Below are 22,259 nucleotides of genomic sequence, written 5' to 3' on the forward strand. Positions count from 1 at the left end.
AAGAAATTCATAAATTCCTGTAAATATACAACTCCCAAGATTGAACCAGGAAGAAACTGAAACCCTGAACAGACCAATAATGAGTTCTGAAATTGAATCAGTAACTTAAAAACCTACGAACGAGAAAAAGCCCAGGACCAGATTGACAGCCGTATTCTACCAGAGATATAAAGAAAGCTGGTACCAATCCTACTGAAACCATTCCAAAAAATTGAGTAGGAGGGATTCCTCCCTTATTCGTTTTATGAGGCCAGCATCATTCTGATATACAACAACAAAAAAAGAAGACTTCAGGTCAATATCCCTGTTGAACATAGATGCAAGAATCGATAACAAAATACTAGCAAACTGAATTTAGCAGCAGATCAAAAAGCTACTCCATCATGATCAAGTAGGCTTTATTCCTGGGATGCAAGATTGGTTCAACATATGTAAATCAATAAATGTGATCCATTTGGAGGAGGTGGAAGAGAGAACTTGACCTATCTGATATAACTTATTATTGAAGCTAGAGTAATTAAGTTAGTGTCATACTCATTCACAAGTAAACAAACCAATGGAAATTGAAGATAACGTAGAATCAGATATAAGTATATTTTGAAACTTGATTTTTGATAAATTGATTATGCACTACAGATCTATAAGGAAATGAACTATTTAATAAATGGTACTAGTACAATTGGTTATCCAAATGGAAAAAAATAATACTCTCCCTCACACAAATGCGCACGTGCGTGCACACACACAAACACACACCCCGCAAAATTAAATTCCAATTTGATTAAAGCCTTAACTGTTAAAATCAAAATCTTAAAACTCTTGGGAGAACATTTAAGTTAATGTTTTCTGACCTTATAAGGAAAGGGGAAGCAGTAAAGATTTCTTAAGACAAAGCACTAAAAGAAATAGAAAGAAAATATTGATGACTTTGACTGCATTAAAATTGCAAACTTGTGTTATTCCAAAGTCATAATAAATAAGGTGAGAAAATAAGATACAGGCTAGAAGAGATTTATGATATATGGAATGAGCAAAATATAAGTATGTATAAAAACATACACATGTAACTCAATAAGGACAGCCCAGTAGAATAATGGGCACAAGATAGGAACCAGAAATTCACATAGAGATATAGATGTCCGATAACTTTATGAGTAGCTATTCTTTTTTTTGCATAATAACCAATAACATAAATTGAAATGATAACATCATTCTGCACCCATTTTAAGTCTCATACGATCAAGCATTATAGGAAATATGGAGTAAGTGGAACTCTTAAACATTGCCATTGAGGATGTAAACTGGCAAAATCACTTTGGAGAACAATTTGGCAATATCTGATATGCTTGAAGATGCATATATCCTACACCCCAGCAATTCAATTCCAGAGTATATATCCTATAAAAACTCTTGACATGAGCACATAGAGACAAGTACAGGGTGTTTATTCCAGCATTGTCTGTAATAGCAAAAGAAAGCCACCAAAACATTAACCAACGGGAAAAATACTTAAGTTGTGGTTTGATAATAACATGGAATCCTGCAGCATTTTTTTAAGTAAATGAATTAAAGACACAGTAATTTCAAAACAAAAATGTGTTAAAAAGAAGTTTCAGGAGAACACATAAAGTATGATACTGCTTTTTAAAAATTTTTAAAGATACAAAATACATATTGCTTGGGGATACAAATGGAGTAAAATTATTAAGAAATGTGTAGGAACAATAAAATTCAAGACAATGATTGCGCCTGAGTAGGGAAAAAGGGTGATGAGTTTGGAAAAGTATATGTTTAATGTGGGGCTTCAATTATATGTATATATATATGTAGATATATATATATACACACACACACATAGACATACACATATATTGGTTCTATTTCTTAAAGTAGATGGTAGGTAAATGGGCTTTCATTGTACCTTTTAACATCTTTACATGTACTTAAATATTGTGTAATACACTTTTAATAAACAGCAGAAGTTAATAACGACTAGCATATTTTGAGCTCTTCATCATAAGTCTAGTCCTTTCTAAAGTTTACATGCATTCTCTTATTTGCTCTTAGTCTTTGAAGAGGTTCTTTTATACCTCTTTTATTTAACAGGAATCTGAGGCCTTTAGAAATTAAATAATCTACCTATGGCTGTATAGGTGTTAGGTGCCAGAGCCAGAATATGAAATGGGAGCAGTCTGACTTTTAAAAGCTCACACCTTTAATCTCTATGAAGATGAATCAGCCTCTTTTTGAGAGGCCTCATTAACTTCAAAGAAGTCCTCAGGCCAGTGCAACTACCATTTCTACCTCTGGATGCAGCTGTAACTACAGCAATAGAGCACAACAGCTTTGGCCTCTAAATTCAGTGATTTTCTGAGGCTAGAAGAGCATTTGCTCAGGAGCATAAGGTATGAGTCATTTCCTTAGGTATCTGTTTATTCGTTCAACAAATATTTATCTAGGGCCTACATAGCACAGTGGTAAACCACAAGTTATTTCTTGTCTACATCATTTTTGCAATTTGCCAAGCTTTTGGGACACAAATTTGAGATTTCCATTTTCATTTCCAGCGAATGCAGGGAATGTTGTGATTAATTATTAGCCATTTTAGAACTTGCAACCTGGCTTACTGTGGAACTCACTTAAGCCTAACCATTGTTTACCTGAAAATTCATATGGTGCCCCACTTTTACTTTAGAAGAAAAAGTATATATTGAAAACTTTTAATCTACTTTTAGCTACACAAAGGGCAAGTTGAAATGAAAATATTATTTTTAAGTTTTATATGATTACCTCCTTTTTCTCTCTATATTTCCTTCTTTTTTTTCACAGATCAACGAATATCTCTTTAACTCTTTCTACTCCAGTGAGATGTTGAGATTTTCCTTGACCACGTACTAGATACCTTGAAATTTTCCTTGACCATGTACTAGATGTATTTTATACTCTGTACTTTCTTTCATATGTGTGTGGAGACTTCATTGGATAGGCAGAAGGCCTGTACTTTCCACAAGATGCTGAGCTCCCAGTAGCTGATAGAAATGCTGAGGTGGATGCCTTTGGGTTTATACTTTTTTATTCTTGTTAAACGTGTTTTACAGCCTGTGACATAGAAGGCATGGGTTAACTTTAATTCCATTCTCTCTAATTAAAATGGGTATACTGAATCTAAGTAATGTTCCACCTAGAACAATGAACAGTGTAATTAAGACTCTCCTGGCCAGTTTGTGCGTGTGAACTTTGTAGCTAATAACAGCTCCACCTCTAAGTCATTGTGACCTCTTTTTAAATGATACAAACCTAATAATGTGAAAACTAACCCTCATTTTTACTTCTCGTATCTGACAGAAGTATTCAAATACTCCATCTCATCTTTTCTTTAACCGTTTATTTCCTTTTTTATATTGAATATTTTAGGGACCTGAAGGAATTGCGGGAATTCCAGGGCAAAGAGGTCGTCCGGGAAGAAAGGTAATTTTTTACATCTTCTTATGCAGGTTTTCTTTCTTCTGATGTGCCCAGAGCTCCATAGACTGCTGTAATGTTTTTAATTTGGACTAGATAGTAAAGTAGTAAAGATTTATAAATGTTGCTTTAAAAGATACATTTATATAAATTAATACTTAATTTCAGTTAGGAGTACTTATTATCGTGATTATTTGAAGGCAAATTTTCCATTTTGTAGTTTGTAAAAAATCTTGGCTTTTCCTTCTTTCTCTTGTTTGCCAAAAATTCTTTTAGTAGACCATGGGCAAGAAGAAAGATAAAAGGAAAATATTATACCGTTTGTGCTTTTCAATGACAACTTTAATAAAGTATTTGAGGGAAGAGAATGTAACTATAATTATTTGTTGTCAATGTGTTTTTCTAAGTTGATTTTATTTTTTCCATATATGAAGAACTACAAATCAAGAATATTTTTATTTGCTTACTTTATATTTTACTAAAAAATTGGTTGTATTTATAGAATTTTAGTACATTATAAAGAAAATGTATATTTATATAAATATGGAATCAATAATCCATTCAAATATTGATGAAACATAGAAATGGTTTTCCCATTGGACTATTACAGTTTAGAATTATTTATTATAATTAACTTCAAATCATACCATATTTTGATTTCCAGAATACAATTCTAGCATTCCTGCTGATATATACCTAATCAGTCTTTCTCAGAATTTTTAGACAATAGATAGGGGTAATAAATAATGAAGAGAAATGAATGAGGTAACATTTAATTGCCATTCTTATCCATTAAAAATAATTCCAATATTGAAGTTTCTTTCCTCATATATAGTGTTATGTCTAAAATCAACATTCATAGTGAGACAGTGCAAGTCTTTGTATAATAAAAACCTGCACCCCTGGAAAAATAAAATAAAGCCTCTTAACTGTTCTGAATCCCAAAAATTTCCTGTCCAACTGTGTTCACAGTAGTTTTTCTTTGTGTCTTCTTGTTTATCAATAACAACAGGTTGGTTCTCACTTAGGAAAATGAAGAATAACACAGTGTTGTTTAAGAGCAGCTATATTTTGGTGCTAAAGAAAGGTCAGTTTGTTGGCCGGGCGCAGTGGCTCACACCTGTAATCCCAGCACTTTGGGAGGCCGAGGTGGGCGGATCACTTGAAGTCAGGAGATCGAAACCAGCCTGGCCAACATGGTGAAACCCTGTCTCTACTAAAAATACAAAAATTAACTGGGCTTGGTGATGGGTGCGTGTAATCCCAGCTACTTGGGAGGCTGAGGCAGGAGAATCGCTTGAATCCGGGAGGCAGAGGTTGCAGTGAACTGAGATCGTGCCACTGCATTCCAGCCTAGGTGATATAGTGAGACTCGGTCTCAAAAAAAACAACAAAAAAGAAAGGTCAGTGTGTCTAATAGAAAGCAGAAGATAATTAGTTTTCTGAAAGATGTAAAGTGATGTAAAAATGTTACAGATTTTTCAAGGCATACTCCAAGCTAATGAGTGATGATCCTGAATGTTCAGAACTGCACACTGGAGCTCTTTTTGTATTGAACAGACCTTGTTGCATTGAAATTCTCTATAGAAACAGACTTTCCGAAGAGCTTATGATTTCTTATAGTAACAATACATACATGCATACTTACATACATATATAGCAAACTTCAAAAGTAAAAAACGGTTATTTGGATTCAACATGAGCACCAGATACCCCCTGCTTGTTTGGTCAAAAAATTTTTTTTATCTTTTTCCAAAATTACTTTTATTTTTAAAATAACTTATATAGTGATGGTATGTTATTATTGTTAGTGGTGATCTGTGATACTGTTAACCAGATAATCCTCAGGAGCTATTCAGGAATATGATATAGTTAATTAATCTAAGTATAAATTTTTTCCTGCTTTTCTCTCTTAATAATGTCATCCACAGGGTGATAAAGGACAAATAGGACCCACAGGAGAAGTTGGAAGCAGAGGTCCTCCTGGAAAAATTGGGAAAAGTGGTCCTAAGGGTGCCAGAGGAGCTAGAGGTGCTGTGGTCAGTATTTGACTTGCTTCCAGGACTGACTCACTGTAGATGGGAAAGAAATGTATCCATGCCCTTAAAGTTTCATCCCTTGATTAGCTTTACAGAGAAGGCAATAGTTCCATTGAAAATAATCTACCTCCATGGGATGTGGAGAACTGTAAGCATTCCACAGTACTTAAACGGCTTAGTGGTTTCTGGACATGAAAAAGGAAAGAGAAAAAAATGAAAATGGAAATAAAATATGAAATGAGGCTTTAAAAAATAAGATTATAACTCCTAACCAAACTAGGAGATTTTATATGGCCAGCACTTAAAATTGGGATTTAGTATCTGTATAAAACTATGCTGTCATCGTTGACAAATGGCTTTGAAAATTAGATTTACTTGAAATGGATTTTCTTTCTCTGGTTGGAAACAAACCTGCTTTATCTGGATATTATTTTTCTAACCAATTGTGATAAATCTAACATCTAATTTTATCTTTAATCTTTCTCAGGAACTTTGCATGATGTTAGGAACAAGTATAGCATGATACTTATGAACTCATATATTAGCAAAATTATGTTACGAATGTATTTAGACCTGTTCTGAAAGTCACAGCATGGAAGAGATGCAAAATATTTAAAAGATTATCTAATTGAGTCTTCTGTTTCATAAGCTTTTTTACAAAATGCATGCATATTTCCATTTAGTGTAGTCTCCGTTTAAATGTCACAAGTGCTAGACTTTTCACTAAGGCTTTTTAGAGATCATTGTGTAATCCATTTGTTGTCTGAGGAAAGTTTGCCTCAGGCTCATTTTCGGTATTCCATTCCTTACTGTGATCTAGGCCTTTCTTACTTTCTTTTATTTAAATTACTAGCATTTCTCTGTCTTTGACCTGTATACAAAAACATTTTATAATGTTACTAATTTTTAAATTTGACACCTTCCCAACCTACCTTCCCAAGAGATTTCATCAAATTTACACTCCCACCGTCAACATTTCGTATTACTTCTTTTGATGTTCGCTAATCTGATAAGTAAGAATGTGTATTTTTCTTTCTATTTACACTTTCCCAATTGCACTTTTTTCTTATGGAAGTTGCCTGTTCATATATACTGCACATTAGATTGTCCCCTTTTTCTTATTGATTTGCAATCACTCCTTATATGCTTAAAATATGAATATATTTTTGTTAAATGTTACAAAATATATTACAAATGCTTTTCTTTCTGCAATTTGTCTTTAATTTTGTATATCTTTTGCTGTATAGATCATTTTAATTTTCATATAGTCAAACTTGTCAGTCTTTTCCCTTTCAGTTTCTGTGTTTTATTTTATTAGAAATGCCTTCCCTACCTAAAGTATATAAGAATATTCTTCCATATTCTTCTAATACTTTTATAACTTTATTTTTACCTTGACTCTTTAAGATGTATGGAGGTTTTTGGTTTTTTTGTGGGTATTTTTTAATATAAGGTGTAGAAGACTAAGTTTATTTTTTCCAAACTTACAGACAGTTGTTCCAATTCTATTTATCGAGTGGTCAGTCTGTTTTCTGCTTTTCTGAAATGCTTCCCTTACCATAAACTGAATTCTCAAATATTCATTAGTCTGTTTTTATTCTACTTTATTCTCTGAATCTAGTAGTCTATTTCTGGGTCAATACCACACTATTTTACTTACTATACTATTGTGATACCTTCTGTTAGGGCAAATACTTCATAATTCATTTTACAAAAAAGTTTGGCTCTTGCTATAATTTCCTCTTTCATGTGAACTTTCAATTTCCTTCAATGCTGAATCTTTCTATAAACACCATATGTCTTTTTATTTACTCATACCTTCTTATATATTCATCAATAAAATATTTCCCTTATCTCTGTTCTTTAGTCTTTCTTAAGTTCATTCTTAGTATTTTTGTTTTTTGTTTTACTTTGCTTTTGAGTTGATTCTCAGTGTTAATATAATCTTTTTTCTGTTACATCAACTTAGTGGTGCTGTTGGTGCTATTATATTTTGATCTTATATCCACTTTAACGAATGTAGATGATTCTCACAGGGTTTCTTTAGGTAAATAATATTGCCTCCCCTTATTTGCTTCTCTGAATTACTACATTGATTAGAACTTCTACTATAGCAGTGAATAGAGGTCATGATGAAGAAAACCTTGTCTTGTGGGCCTGTCTTTAGTGAAAATGCTTCTAATGCATATAATGTCGAGTGTTGTTTACAGTTGTTTTTTAGATATACCATTTATTTGTTTAAAGAAATTTCTTTTCATTCTTAAATGAGAGCTTTGACCAAGAGTAGATGTTGAATTTTATCAAATCCTTTTACAACATTTGTTTAGATAATCCCATAGTAGATGTTGAATTTTATCAAATCGTTTTACAACATTTGTTTAGATAATCACATGCTTTCTCTCCTTTGTTTGTAAATATAAGAAAATTCATTCGTAGATTTCCAAAAGTTGAATCAACCATGAGTTCCTAGGATAAATCTTACTTACATATAATTATATTATTAATGCAAATGGATATCATTTTTTAACATTTTAAGAGTTTTATTTTAGCTTATTGAATTTAGTTCACCTTAAAAGTTTTGCATTTGTGTTTGTAAGCAAAGCAGGCCTATTTCTTTATTCCATCGTTCTTCATTCCATCTTTTTATAATGTATACTATCATTAATTGGATTTAGGCATAAGTGTTAAGCAAGTCATATAAAATGGGTTGGCAAATTTTTCATATTTTTCTGTGCTCTGTAACAGTATGGAATATAGATACTGTGTCTGTTCTCCAAAGGTTTTATAAAACTTGCTATTAAAACAATCTGAGCCGAATGTGATTTTATTAGCAGTAGATCTTTGGCTTTGTTTTCAAATTTTCTATCTTCTAGAATAAATTTTTGAAATTTTTTCTCAAAAATTATCAATTTCAACTAGATTTTCATATTTAGTAAGTGAAACTTGAAATTGCTATTTTCTTATAATTAATTTTTTCCTGTGGTTATGTCCTTCTTGTTTCTAATGTTGTTTTATCATGTCTACTCTTTGCCGTGATCAGATTTGCCAAATATTTTGCTCTTTTATTAGTCAGTTCAAAGTGTCTACTTTGTTTTTCACTCAACTTTTTAAAATGGTTTTCTGATTCACTGCTTTAATATTAATCTCTTCTTGAATTAAATGTCTGGCCCATTTATTTAATTTATTTAATAAATGCATTATGAAGCTACCTGTTCCCTTTTGAGTACCACTTTGGCCATATTCCCATATTTTTATGTTGGTGTTTTTACCATCATTTACTTATAAATAGCTTGCAATTTCAGATTTTGTTTTCTCCTGAACAAGAGTTATCTTAAAGGATCTTTCTTTTTAAGTAGATTTTTAATTTTTATTGCTCATTTTTAATTACATTTTATTATAGCCAGAGGATGTGACCTATATGATTTCTGCTTTGAGGAAATTTACTAAAATTTTCTTTGAGGCCTACTATACACAAGTTTTGTCAAAAGATTCCTTTTTCTCTCTTCTTTTCTTTCTTTCTTTCTTTTCCTTTTTTGGGGCTAATAAACAGTCCTAAGTATTTCTGTTAAATCATGTTGTTAGCTAAGCTACTTAAATCCTTATAGCTTTCTTACTGTTTTTGTTCTTGCTATTTGAGTCATTGGTTTCTGAAAACAGATTTTGAGATCTGCTCATCATATTATCTCCCCGCTTATTTTTGGGAGGTTAAATATTTTGCATATATATTTTAGGTACATTAAGGTTCATTTTTTTCCTTTATGAATTGCATATTTTATTTCTTGTTATGTTGGCTCTAGAGTCACTTGGAGTCAGCAGCAGCCTTTAGCATTGCCTGCTTTTTGGGCAACAGTTTCCACACTCATTCACTTATCTTCTAGGCAAATGCTATCATCAGTTACCCAGCACAAGTAGAATAGGAATACCTGACTCCTTTCTCCAGTTAGTCACCTGAACCTATCCTGACCCTTCAGTGTCTTGATTTCAGCATTTGAAATTTCCTTGAGACTACTTGCACATCTGCAACAATTTTTTTCTTTGCATATTTTCAGCCCTAATTTTCTGTCTCAAATTACAAAATTTTGGTCCACTGATGATGTTTACTTATTTTCCAGTGTTGTTATTACAAATAAATACCTTTCTTTTCTCTCTCTCTTTTTTGTTGGATGGAACTATTGAAACAAGCATATGTCATTCAGCCATCTTGAGCTAATGAATACTGAGTAGTTACATTCTATTTTAGATTATTCACCTAAGTAATGGCTGAATTCTTATTGATGTGTTAAAATTAATTTTGTGCAATTCCTTTTTTAGACTGAAACTTGTTCTTATCTGAATGAGTCTAAATTTACTGATCAATGGTTAATAGTTGCAAAGTGAACATTTTTAGAGCTGGGACTTTAAAGAAATCATTAAATATAGTGAAGCAGTATGATTAAATGGGAAATACTATATATGCAGAATCAAGAGACTTAGTTCCAGTATGATATTTGGCAAGTCACATACCTATTCTGTGCCTTAATTTTCTCATCTTCTATTTGTTTTGAGACTCAAATAGGAGAGTCAATATGGAATCTTTTTGCTAATATGAAATATAGGACTTTTTCAGGTTTTTTTTTTTTTTTTACTTGTTCAATTGTCTGAGCAATCTATTCAGTAGGCTAAGGGCATTTGCTGATCAGTCTTTGACTTACATGGTTTCACCATCTATAAAATATTGATAATAAGAGTAATCATAGGGTAACTATTATATGTAAGTTGTCAACCATTTCCCTTTTAATAACTTTGACCAGGACTAAAACCATATTCATCAAAGCATCTGAAACTAACAATGAGTATGGAGTTCTGGATCCCGTAGTGACAATGTCAAAAACTCCCAGGTTGCACTCTCTAATATTCAGTGACCCACATCTGGCACAAACTTTGACAGATGTAAACCACACTTCCAATAATTCGTTAGGGACCAGCAGGATTCTGACAACTGAAACTATTTTTTTAATATGATTAAGGATGTTTATATCAGAAGTAAACCAAAAAGACATTTGTTGCGGAACTTTCGTGTTTCAGAAAAAAAAATAGACAAAAGTTGGGGGGTTATTTTTTGCTTTCCTATTTCAAACTAGGTAAATTTCAACCATGAAAAATCTAAAGGTAACAATTTAAACAATAGGAGTACAAGTCTAATGATTTAAACAATTCTTTACTTTCTCTCTCTCACTAATATTTACTTTGATTTTTAGGGACATTTAGGATTGATGGGACCTGATGGAGAACCAGGAATTCCAGGGTACAGGGTAAGTATTTATAATTGAAAAAAATATATTCACATGAAAACATTTTTATTAAAGATGATATCCCAAGTATGCAAATTAAGATGAAATCTCTCTGATAAACCTTTCTAACATATTTAGGCCTCATCCTCCTAGACAGTGAATCCTGTTTTTCCTTTCAGAATAATGCAATATCTAATATCTAGGTAGAGCATGTATAAATGTCTACTTGTCCTTTTGTAGGGCCATCAGGGTCAACCAGGACCCTCTGGATTGCCAGGACCTAAAGGAGAAAAGGTTTGTGTATATATTGGCTTTTTAATCTTAAAGTTAAACATTGAGTTCATGAATTATTCCTGGAAGACTGCATGGAAAAATTTTCAAGGAATAAAAGAAGCACTTTTAAAGTTGAAAATTTTACTAATTCTGGAAGAAAAAAATAATATCAAGGAGCTAAAATTTAAATAAATTATTAAAATATCTTCCATGGGTTGTTTCAAGACTGAGCTGAAATCATATATGTGAAAATATTTGTAGAGCTTTCTAAGAGTAAAATTAATTATTTAAAGAAATTGTAAGGCTCTAGATTAAATGATTAATTATAGTACATTTATATTAGAGTCTTTGGGGCAGGAGAGTCAGGGTCAAGTGATCTTGACTGTTGCCCAGGTTGGACTCAAACCAAGCAAGCAATCCTCCCACCCCAGGCTCCTAAGTAGCAGGCACGACAGGTGCGTACCACCGCACCTGGCTCATTTATATTAAAGACTAACATTTTTTGATGATTTAGGAAGAACTATAGCAGTATTCTTAATTTATGATGTCATTGAAACCTGACACTTTAAGAAAATTCCTGAGCTGCTTCTTATATGTTTAAAGGAGATTGATACCTCCAAGAAGAACCCTGTACAAATTATAACTCTGTATAAAATATCATAGGCTTAGTTTCTTACATCAAAGTTTTCCACTTAAAAAAGATAACATCAGACTGCATTTTCTAATGTACTTAAAAATAATAGGTTGTGTATTTTTGATGTTTATTTTATTTATTGAGTTTTGTTTATAAATCATTATTTCATTTTAGGGCTACCCAGGAGAAGATAGCACAGTCCTAGGACCACCTGGGCCTCGAGGTGAACCAGTAGGTCTTTTTCTGAAATAATTCTGATTATTCAAGATAAAATACAATTATATAATAGATTCACAACACCAGTTAAATCTTTTCAAGGAGTTCTCTTTTGTTAGTTTTATAACATGGTTTAATAGGAGGGTGATATTTATGGTCACAAAATTTAAATGATATTAAAGTCTTTAATATGAAAAATATGCAGGTCATATTTTAGCATAATATATAGGCTTAATATAGTGACTTCCCAAATCTAACTTTCTGCATTGAAGGCATGATAACAACTTTTACAAAGATTGTCAGAAAACTTATACACTCTAGACATTTTAGGATACATATTTCTGTAATTATCACATTCAGATTTATTTCTAAATATTAAAAAAATCTTATCTATATACTTCTTATAGCAGTTTACACACAGTTGCCAAGTGATTTCAAAACCCCTCTAACGAGTTATTAGAACCAATAACCTTTAAAGATTACTGATGTATAGCCTTCTTATTAAACATTTTAAGGGTTAACTATACCCATGGTTTCTAAAAAGTAGCTATTATGGCTTTATCTGAATAACTGTCTCTGTGTTCCTGTTTGACTAAAGCAATGTCTAAAGACCATATGTAAATTAAATGGATTAAATGAAAATTTTTAGTTCATAGAAATAAATATCATATAATTGGCTGTATTTTCCATTTCTCACATAGTATTATATAGAGTAAAACAATCTTAAGACACAAGGATCAGAAATAGTCACTCCTGATATTTTGACCTGGCTCTTTGGAGATGGTTGAAAGTTATACTTTGTTTTAGAAATAGACAAGAAAGATTCTAATTTTTCTAATTAAATCAAGCCATCTCATATAGAGGCAATAAGTATATAGGTATCTAAAGTAATATGTAAGTTTCTTTATCAAATAATATTCTAGTCTCTCTAAACCACTAAGAGAGGGAAATATATGGAAATAATGTAAAAATCTTAAAGCAAATGGAAAAAACTTGGCAAAAGGAGTATAGTAGTGGTTGTTTTTCCCAGATTTAGGTATGCTAGGATCAAAGAATGTCACCTAAAATGTAATAAATATATTAAAAGACTAGTATAACAATAGTAGTTTTATCCAGTAGACACGGGACAGGCATGAAGCTTAAACCACAAAGATTCTAAATAATTAAAGCAGAGTCAGAGATTATAGTGTCGACATTATGTCTCTTACTTTTGTCCACATAAGAGTAAATTAAAATTTGTCAATTAATGCTCTATAATAAACCCTATGCTTTTCCAATTAATTTCAATTTAAGTTTTTGTTCAGATGGTAGGTCCCAGTGGGTAGGTACCCAGATATTTCTATTTCATTTTATAGTAGATAATTTGATGACTTATTACATTAAAGATTTTCTATTAGAAATGTTCAGGAAAAGTAAGTCTGAGTTTATTAGATAATTTTTGGCTTAGGGATTAAAATTAATAAGTGTAATTTTTTTAGGTTAATTTATGTCTTGAGAATTAAACATTTCACAATAGACTTTTATTCTGAGAATGTGTCTCCCTCTGTTGCCCAGGCTGGAGTGCTGGCTCACTGCAGCCTCAAACACCTGGGCTAAGTGATCCTCCCACCTCCCAAGTAGCTGGGACTGCAGGCTCGTGCCACCAGGGCCAGCTAATTTTTATTTATTATTTTTTAATTTTTTTTAGAGACAGGGTCTCACTCTGTTGCCTAGGCTGGTCTCAAACCCTTGAGCTCAAGCGATCCTCCTATCTCAGCCTCCCAAAGTGCTGGGATTACAGGCATGAGCTACCACACCCAGCCAACAGTAGACTTTCTCATGAAGAATGGTAAAGTAGGATTTACTATTTAAATCGCTTTTAAAAGATCACTTAAATATAATCTTTTGTAATTAATGGAATTATGTACTGAACTGTCCTGCTTAAATCTTTTTCAATCATTTTAACATTTAGTAAAAAAGTAAGTTATTTAGGCATCATTTATAACATACTGTACTAATTGAAACATTTTGTTGTTTTGTTGTTGCTGTTGCTGTTGCCGTTGCTGTTGTTGTTTGAGACAGGGTCTCACTCTGTTGCCCAGGCTGGAGAGCAGTGGTGCAAACATGACTCACTGCAGCCTCGACCTCCTGGGCTCAAGTGATCCCCCTGCTTCAGCTCCCAAGTAGCTGGGACTATAGTCACATACCACCATGCCTGGCTAATTTTTAAATTATTTGTAGAGACAGGGTCTCACTTTATTGCCCAGGCTGGTCTCGAACTCCTGGGCTCAAGGGATCCTCCTGCCTCAGCCTCCCAAAGTGCTGGGACTACAGGTGTGAGCCACCACACGTGGTGAAAATATTCATATTTTTAATTGGGCTGCATTTTTCAATATTTTTCCTAGTAGAATCATTATGAGATTCTCTTTATATAATTCACTAGTTGGTGTATTTTGATGTTGTTCTTGGTATCATTGAAATTCAACATTTTGAAATTAATGGAACTAAACAAATCATATATTTGGTTTTATATTTTTGACAAAAGAACAAACAACACTAATCTTATCACCTGCATTCTCATATACTTTGATCCAGCTGTAAAACTGATTGTTTTGTGTGTGGTCTCTGTAGGGTCCAGTGGGGGAACAAGGAGAAAGAGGAGAGCCTGGAGCAGAGGGATATAAGGTAATTGCGAGTTATACCCCTGACTTCTGAATTTAAATAGGATTCTCTGTGTTTCTGTTCCATTTTGAGTAAAAATAAGCATTATTGAGATAATTAGTAATGTCTTATGTTTTTAATCCTAGAAGAAACGTCTTTCTACTTTCTGTTCCTCCTTCCTGGAATTATCTTTGTCTTTTCTTACTTCTGCTTTTTCTCATCATTCAGATCTCAACTGAAATGTTACCTCCTGAGAGGCCTTCTCTAACTGCCCTATCTAAAATAGATCTACAACAATCACTCTGGACCATAATACTCGATTTCCTTCATGACATTTTATGCTATATTATCTTGTCACCTTTTAAATATATTTATTTCTTTGTTTATTGTTTGTCTTCCCCCACCAAAATGTAGGATCCATGAGAATAAAATCTTGTCTCTCGTTTTCATCAATATACCCCCAATTTCTAGAACACAAAGTTCCTGGTATATAGTAGGAATTCAATAAAGAGGTGTCAAGTAGGTGGCTAAATACCTTTATATTCTCAAGGCTTCAGTCAATTCTTACCCTCTTCCATTCCTGAGAGGGATATTATATGACCAACTTAGGTAAAATTAGACTGTGTGTAGAACGTATTCAGTGTCATTTTTTAGAATCACATTTGTTTTGAGGATGTTCTGTATTCCTGCCTTATATCTCTTCCCTCTCTATTTACATTGTCAGTTGCTTTACAGAGTTAGAGGTTGTCTCCTGTCTCCCTATAGTTCCTGTCTTATTCCTTTGCTCACAGCATTCTCTATTTGCCTATAATATTATGTAATCTTTGCTTACATAAGTCCTTTATAATTTTACTCAAATTCCCTTTTCCCCTGACCCACTAATGGTAATCTTGCTCTCTCCTGTAGTCTTGTAATAATATTATTTATTTAAGTCATTCAACACAAACATTTTACCATCTTCTGTTGCTATTCTTTTTTGCTAATTTTGCTAATTATTTTTAATGTGTAGGTGTCTTAGCTCCCCCACTTGGCATATGTCTTCTTTCTTTCTTGTGCAATGTCTAGTTCTAATCCCTGTATATAGATAATAAGCTTTTAATAATTAGTTGATGGGTTAATCAGTCTGATACATCTCTGTCAAGATGAAATTTCTGTGGTCATGTCTGAAATGCAGAATTATATTACCTGAACTAAATGGACAAGATGATAGATAGATAAGTATCATTAATAAGTTGATTTTTCTCAAGCCAGAGGAATCTGAAAAATTAACTTTCATTCCCTAAAACTCTCTTTGAAGCAGATGTTGAGAATAGTTCTAAATGTTTGTGAAATTGTTGTGATTACCATTTTTTTCTGTTTTCAAAGAAACACTTTTAGCAGGTTATATGTGTTCTGTTTCCAATTTACATAACATTTGTATCTACGAGTGTTTCCTAACCCAAGGAATTGAGTGGATTTATTTGAAATTACTTTTCTCTGAATTGAGAAGCCAACCCAACTGCTTCCAGCATAATTTGAGAAGCCTCTTAAAGTTCCTCAGCTTTTTCTGTGCATGACTTCTTCACACAGTCTCGGGAAAACCAGGTTCTTGCAGTATCTCATTTTGGCCTCTACCAACTATAGAACATTCATTAGCTAAATCAGTATATTTACCAGCAAATGAGCAGTTAACTATTCGCTTGAAAGGAGACAAGAATCTTCTCACTTGGCTAGCCAAAGAAAAGCCCTGCCGGTGTTTTCTGGACAATCAGTCATTCACTTTTCCCTAGGTTCACTGTCTAATCTACTTCTCCTTTGCCTTCCTTGTATACCCCTGATTAAGTTTTCAACTGTAGATGTTGTATAAACTAGTTTGATTCATGTCTTCCTTTCTGTCTTATTTCTTCCTAAGTCCTTAGGCTTTAGGGATCATTTTATTTATTGATGATTCTATGCTAAACAGTTAGCCATCTTGTGCCAGACAACCATGCTACTTTTATTGCTTAGCTCAGAATCATGAAATATCCACCTTTCTCCCTTGCCAAGTTTTCTCCTAGCACAAGTTTGACTTATACAGAGGAACCATGCTTTATTTAGAATTAGGTTATCTTATTATAGCTTCAGGTGATATTTTAAAATGTTTGTTTTTCTATATGGATATTGTATATGCTATGATTTCACTCTGCTAAACTGATGGTTAGCATTATCACCAAGCTTCTTTATTAGGATAAAATACATGTAACATAAAATTTACCATTTTAACCATTTTAAACTTTACAATTCAGTGACATTTAGTACATTCACATTGTTGTGGGCAGGGGAGGAAAAATATCTTTTCTTCTACTCTTCTGAATTCTTGGCTGGGGACCCTGTAACAAAAGGCAGATTAACAAGAGAAAAGCATACAGATTAATTTCATATAAGTCATACGTAACATGGGAGCCTTCATAAAGAAATAAAGCTCCAAAGAAACAGTTAAACCTGAATGCTTTTATGCTAGGTTTGATGAGGAAGTCTTAGAAGAATGTGATAGGCCAAAGGTATGCGTTAAGATTAGTAAACTGGGGAAAACTTAGCAAGGACTGTTCATTCAGATTATTCTCTGTGTCCCTTCGTTTTTGGAGATAAGGATGCTCCTTTCCTCCAGGTATAGGGAGGGCACCTCTCACATGTGTCTTATGACCTGCATCAAAGGAAGGTAAGAAAGTCCTTTCTGCACGTGCCATTCCTCAGATTGCTTCAGCTTAAAATATTCAATATTCCGAGATGCCATATTTTGGGGTAGTGTGTCTTGAACACCGTCATATGCAACCATTACCATTGTCTAGTTCCAAACATTTTCAACACTTCCAAAAGGAAGCCCCATACCCATTAGGCAGTCACTCCCTATTCCCCCAAGCCCCTGGAAACCTTTTTCTTTTTGTCTCTGGATTTGTGTATTCTGGATATTTCATATAAATAGAATTATACAACATATAGCCTTTTGTGTCTGGCTTCTTTCATTTAGCACAACGTTTTAAAAGTTCATCCATGTTATAAAATAGATCAACATTTTATTGTCTTTATGACTGAATAATCACCTGGCTTTTAAAAAACATGTTTATAGTCACAAACATCTTTGACCAAAGTCAAGGGTCCTGCTCATTATTATTAGAGAATACTTAGTTGTACTGACACACTTTATGTGTTATGTATGATAACATTTCTAAAAACTGTGTCTCTGGGCTGGGTACGGTGGCTCACACCTGTAATCCCAGCACTTTGGGAGGCCAAGGTGGGCAGATCACGAGGTCAGGAGATCGAGACCATCCTGCCCAACATGGTGAAACCCCATCTCTACTAAAATACAAAAAATTGTCTGGGTATGATGGCACATGCCTGTAGTCCCAGCTACTCAGGAGGCTGAGACAGGAGAATCACTTGAACCCGGGAAGCAGAGGCAGAGGTTGCAGTGAGCCAAGATCACGCCACTGCACTCCAGCCTGGCAACAGAGCAAGACTCCATCTAAAAAAAAAAAAAAAAAAAATGTGTCTCTGGTCATTAAGCTTGTATTTGAGTGTCTGCCATGGGCCAGGAGAAGAGCTAGGGGCTGTGGATATTACACTGGACATCCCAGACACAATCTCTGCCCCCATGGACATCATATATATATATAAAAAGCATGGAGAATAAGAACACTTAATCAGTATAAAAATAGACATAGTGAATTTTAGCTATAAAATATGTAGAGCTATTTCATGTTATTTCATAAAAGGAAAAACAATTATAGCTGTCATCCTGCAAACTAAAACTATACATCACATAGATCAAGATAAATTTATTTGACACTTGAGAGCCAGAGGACATGGAGGGAATAAACGTATTATCCTGGCAACGGCCACTTTTTAAAGGTATAAATGGAAACATAAATAGCCAAGATTAACTCAAGCTAAACTTAGGAGAGATGAAGTCCCAGAAATACTTTGAATAAATTATGTTGCATCTCAAAGTTCTTTTTGCCGTGGGTGGGGGAGGGGGGGTTGGGAATGGTCATAGAATTTTTACACACAATGAAATAACTAAATCCCAACTTGGCCTTTACTCCTTAGCATCAGACATACATATCTAAATAGCTATTGGACATCATCACAGGCACCTCAAACTCAGTAAGTGCCAAACCATAGTACCTCATCCTTTCCAAATTTGATCTGATCTTCCTGTTGTTATGTCCTCAATTCAGTGAATAGTATCACCAGCCATTCAGATGTCTAAGCCAGTAGATGAATCCTCTGTCTCTCTCTCTCTCCCCCCGTCTCTTTCTCTCTCTCTCTGTCTGTCTCTCTCTCAATCTCTCTCTCTCTCACTCACTCACTCTATCTCTATGAATCTCTTTTTCTTCCCCATACCCCTACTCATCTCTCACAGTCAGCCACTTCTTTTGATTCTTAAATGTTTCTGGAATCTAGCTACTTTGTCGTACTTTAGTTCAGGCTCTCATCATTTTTTGCCAAAATTATTTCAATAGCTTCCCAACTAGACTCCCTGTCTCCAGTCATAGCCCTCTCAGATCCATTTTCTATCTAACATGTTCTGTCAGATGCATCCCTTTATTTCCCATGCTATTGCCTCTGCCAGAATGTCCTCACTTTACTGCCCGGAACACTCATTCTTCAAGATTGAACTTATTACTTCCCTTATAAAATCTTCTGTAAGTTCCTTTGGCCATTCAACTCATCCCACCACTAATATTATCTGACAAATCCCATCACTTTCCATAACCTCTCCTGCATAATTTTGTAATAACATTTTCTATGGCACATTTAATTTTTACCATCACAGAAAAATGGTCATAGTCAGTTTTTGGAGTGATAGACCAAAGTAATTGTAACGAAACTCTTAGAATGTAGGTTTGTCTTGGTGAGATTTACATTCATACTTCACAAAGCCAGGAGAGGCATTTGGCTATTCTATGATCACTGAAAATATTTCTGTAGAATTACATACAGGGATGGTGGAAAAGCCATAATTTGGCATGACAGTTTGGTGTTTTGTAGTTTGTTCATATTCTCACTCTCACTTCATCTCCAGCTTTTCACCAGCTGCTTCTTTCCTGAATCCTGTTTGATAAGTGACCTTCAAGTAGTCATATTTACTTGTACCACACTCCGTCTTGATTGACCAGATTCTGTTAATTGCTGGCCTGCTCATGTTTTGCTAAGGGTCATGTGTGATCATGGTTTTTCCGTTAGTGTGGCCATGGGCTATATAGAAGCTCTCCAGACTAGCCTTTCTCTCTTGCCACTGTTCACTTCCTTAAACAGGTATCATTTTCTGTATCAGGGAGTTGAAACTTAAACTATAAACATTTGCCTCAGAATGCAAACAAAGAAGCCTTCAACTGACTTTTCTGTAAGAATAAATATTGTTAGCCTATGTATGCAGTCTCATCTTCTAGCCCAGGAGATGGGACTGATAACTCTTTCCTAAGGCATTCTTTCTGTAATGTATAGAAAATAGGAAGAAAGAAATCTGATTGAGTAGGAAAAGGGATAAAAGAGATTACACGCAGAATTCTTCCTGCATAACTCTCATCTGACACGCTTCTGGGTTGTTGCTAGTTTCTGTTTACACACTTGAAAAGGGAAATGTGGTAGGTCAGCATTCCTTCTTAGGGGAACTACGGTGATGACAGATTGCCGAATGTCAGAGTCACGTGGTGTTTCTTGGTATTATAGTAATACCTCCCAGGAACTGCTCCCAGTCTTCAGCCCAGTAAATCTACCGTCCAAATAGTTGTGAACTTAATTTGTAAAAATAGAAACCATAGTACACTTTCAGAGGAGGAAGAGGTTGAAAAAGAAATGTATTCTCAAACTGTTCCTTTGGTTATTGACTATATTGGTTTCCTGAGGCTGCTATAACAAATTACCACAAAATGGGTGACTTGCAACAATAGATATGTAATTTTCTCAGTTCTAGAGACCAGAAATCCAAAATCAAGGGATCAACAGGGCCACGCTCCCTCTAGAGGCTCTAGGGCCACACTCCTGCCTCCTCCAGTTTCTGGTGGCTGTCAGCATTCCCATGACTGCATCTCTCCAATCTCTGCCTCTGTCTTCACCTGGCCTTCTCCTCTGTTGTCTGTGTCAGTCTACCTCTGTGTCACTTATGCTCTTTAGTGGATTTAGGGCCCACATGGATAATCCAGGGTAATCTTATCTTGAGATCCTTAACTTAGTGACATCTGCAAAGACCCTTTTTCCAAACAAGATCACATTCACGGGTTCTGGGGATTAGGACATAGACAAACATTTGGGAGGCCACCATTCAACCTGCTACATTAATTCACATTTAAAAAAAAAGGAAAGAAAACCCTAACTTGTTTTCAGTCACCATTATATCCAATAGCTATTATGTTCTTTTCTATTTCCAAGAAGAATCATAATCTCTATGACATTTAAGTTGAGCTTTGCAACACTTGGCTACCATTTTAAGTGATAATATCCTATTCTCTTAAGTCACATGTCTCTACTTACTCTAATAATGTAATCTTTTCTATTTCTAGGGCCATGTGGGTGTACCAGGACTAAGAGGTGCCACTGGACAACAAGGACCCCCAGTATGTTTTGAAAGCATTATTTCTAAAAATTCACATTAATATAACTTATTTGGTCTCTGCTTCATATGTGATTTTTATTTTGGTTTCTACTAAAGGGCGAACCAGGTGACCAGGGTGAACGAGGACTAAAAGGAGAGAGAGGATCTGAAGTAAGTTGAAATTATTTAAGACAATTTAAGATTTATTGTTAGCAATTTTAGAACGCAGGAGCACAAGGAGTTACTATTTATTGTAATTCAAATTATCATTTATCACTGTAGAATATGGATCACTATGGGCCTCTAAATAGGATATTTTTCAATAATTGTGCTAATACAAAATTATTGATTGAGTCATTTGTTTTGACTATTATCCAAATTTTTCTTTTCCAGAAGCCTATTCTAGGTTTGTGAAAATTGCCTCAGTTGTCTCAAATTAATAGTATGTTCTTGAGGTTTCAAACAGAAATACCAACAAACCTTAAAACTAATATTATAAGGTAAAAAAAAATCAGTCAAACCTATATAATTGTTGTAGAAAGCATTAAAGAAAAAATTATTAAATGATAATTGTTAAAGCATGGTAAGGAAGACTTTGTTCATGACTATTACAGTAGGTATAGTGACCACTGCAATGGGATTTTGCAGTGGGGAAGAGAGATTGGACTCAACACCAAATATAGCATGCGCAAGTAGGAATTTATAACAAAGGAGCAGATTGAGTATGAGTGAATGGAAAATTACTTAAGAGGAAACACCAGGGACCAGGGGAATTTTGGTTAAACTGACCTAACAAGAATTTTGCTGAAGACAGGCCAAGGTGATCAGACATCAACTGTGGGATAATCAGACATCAACTGGGGGGTGGTAGAGGATGAGGAACCCAGTTAGATATCAAGTATCAAGGGTGATCAGATATCAAGGGTGAAGGTTCTTGCTAAACCGACTTGGCAGGGTTCGTTGCTAAAACTGGATTTTACAAGGAAGTACACGGAGGGCCTAGAAGGTTCAGGAGCCTGACTAAAGTTCGACCAAGCAAAGAATCATTGTCATAGGATAAGAGAGGAAAAAGTAGTTTGACTATGTGACACAGGCTCATAATTGGTTTGAAAGTTGTTTTTTCATAAGGCAAATCAAATATTTATCAAGCAAACAAAAAATCTATTGGT

At 34.1% G+C, this 22,259-nt stretch overlaps 1 protein-coding gene across 1 annotated transcript in view; it reads left to right on the forward strand.

Annotated features, from left to right (window-relative positions):
* COL24A1 (collagen type XXIV alpha 1 chain) overlaps positions 1–22,259 on the forward strand; it is a 400,658-nt gene that overhangs the window by 293,429 nt on the left and 84,970 nt on the right. Inside the window, exons 39-46 of the mRNA XM_030823656.1 lie at positions 3,415–3,468; positions 5,394–5,501; positions 10,739–10,792; positions 11,012–11,065; positions 11,853–11,909; positions 14,505–14,558; positions 21,059–21,112; positions 21,208–21,261. Coding sequence (XP_030679516.1) covers positions 3,415–3,468; positions 5,394–5,501; positions 10,739–10,792; positions 11,012–11,065; positions 11,853–11,909; positions 14,505–14,558; positions 21,059–21,112; positions 21,208–21,261 — 489 coding nt within the window. The remainder of the gene's footprint in view (positions 1–3,414; positions 3,469–5,393; positions 5,502–10,738; positions 10,793–11,011; positions 11,066–11,852; positions 11,910–14,504; positions 14,559–21,058; positions 21,113–21,207; positions 21,262–22,259) is intronic.

This window comes from Nomascus leucogenys, chromosome 12, assembly GCF_006542625.1.
Source record: "Nomascus leucogenys isolate Asia chromosome 12, Asia_NLE_v1, whole genome shotgun sequence".
In the NCBI taxonomy this organism is placed as follows: Eukaryota; Metazoa; Chordata; class Mammalia; order Primates; family Hylobatidae; genus Nomascus; species Nomascus leucogenys.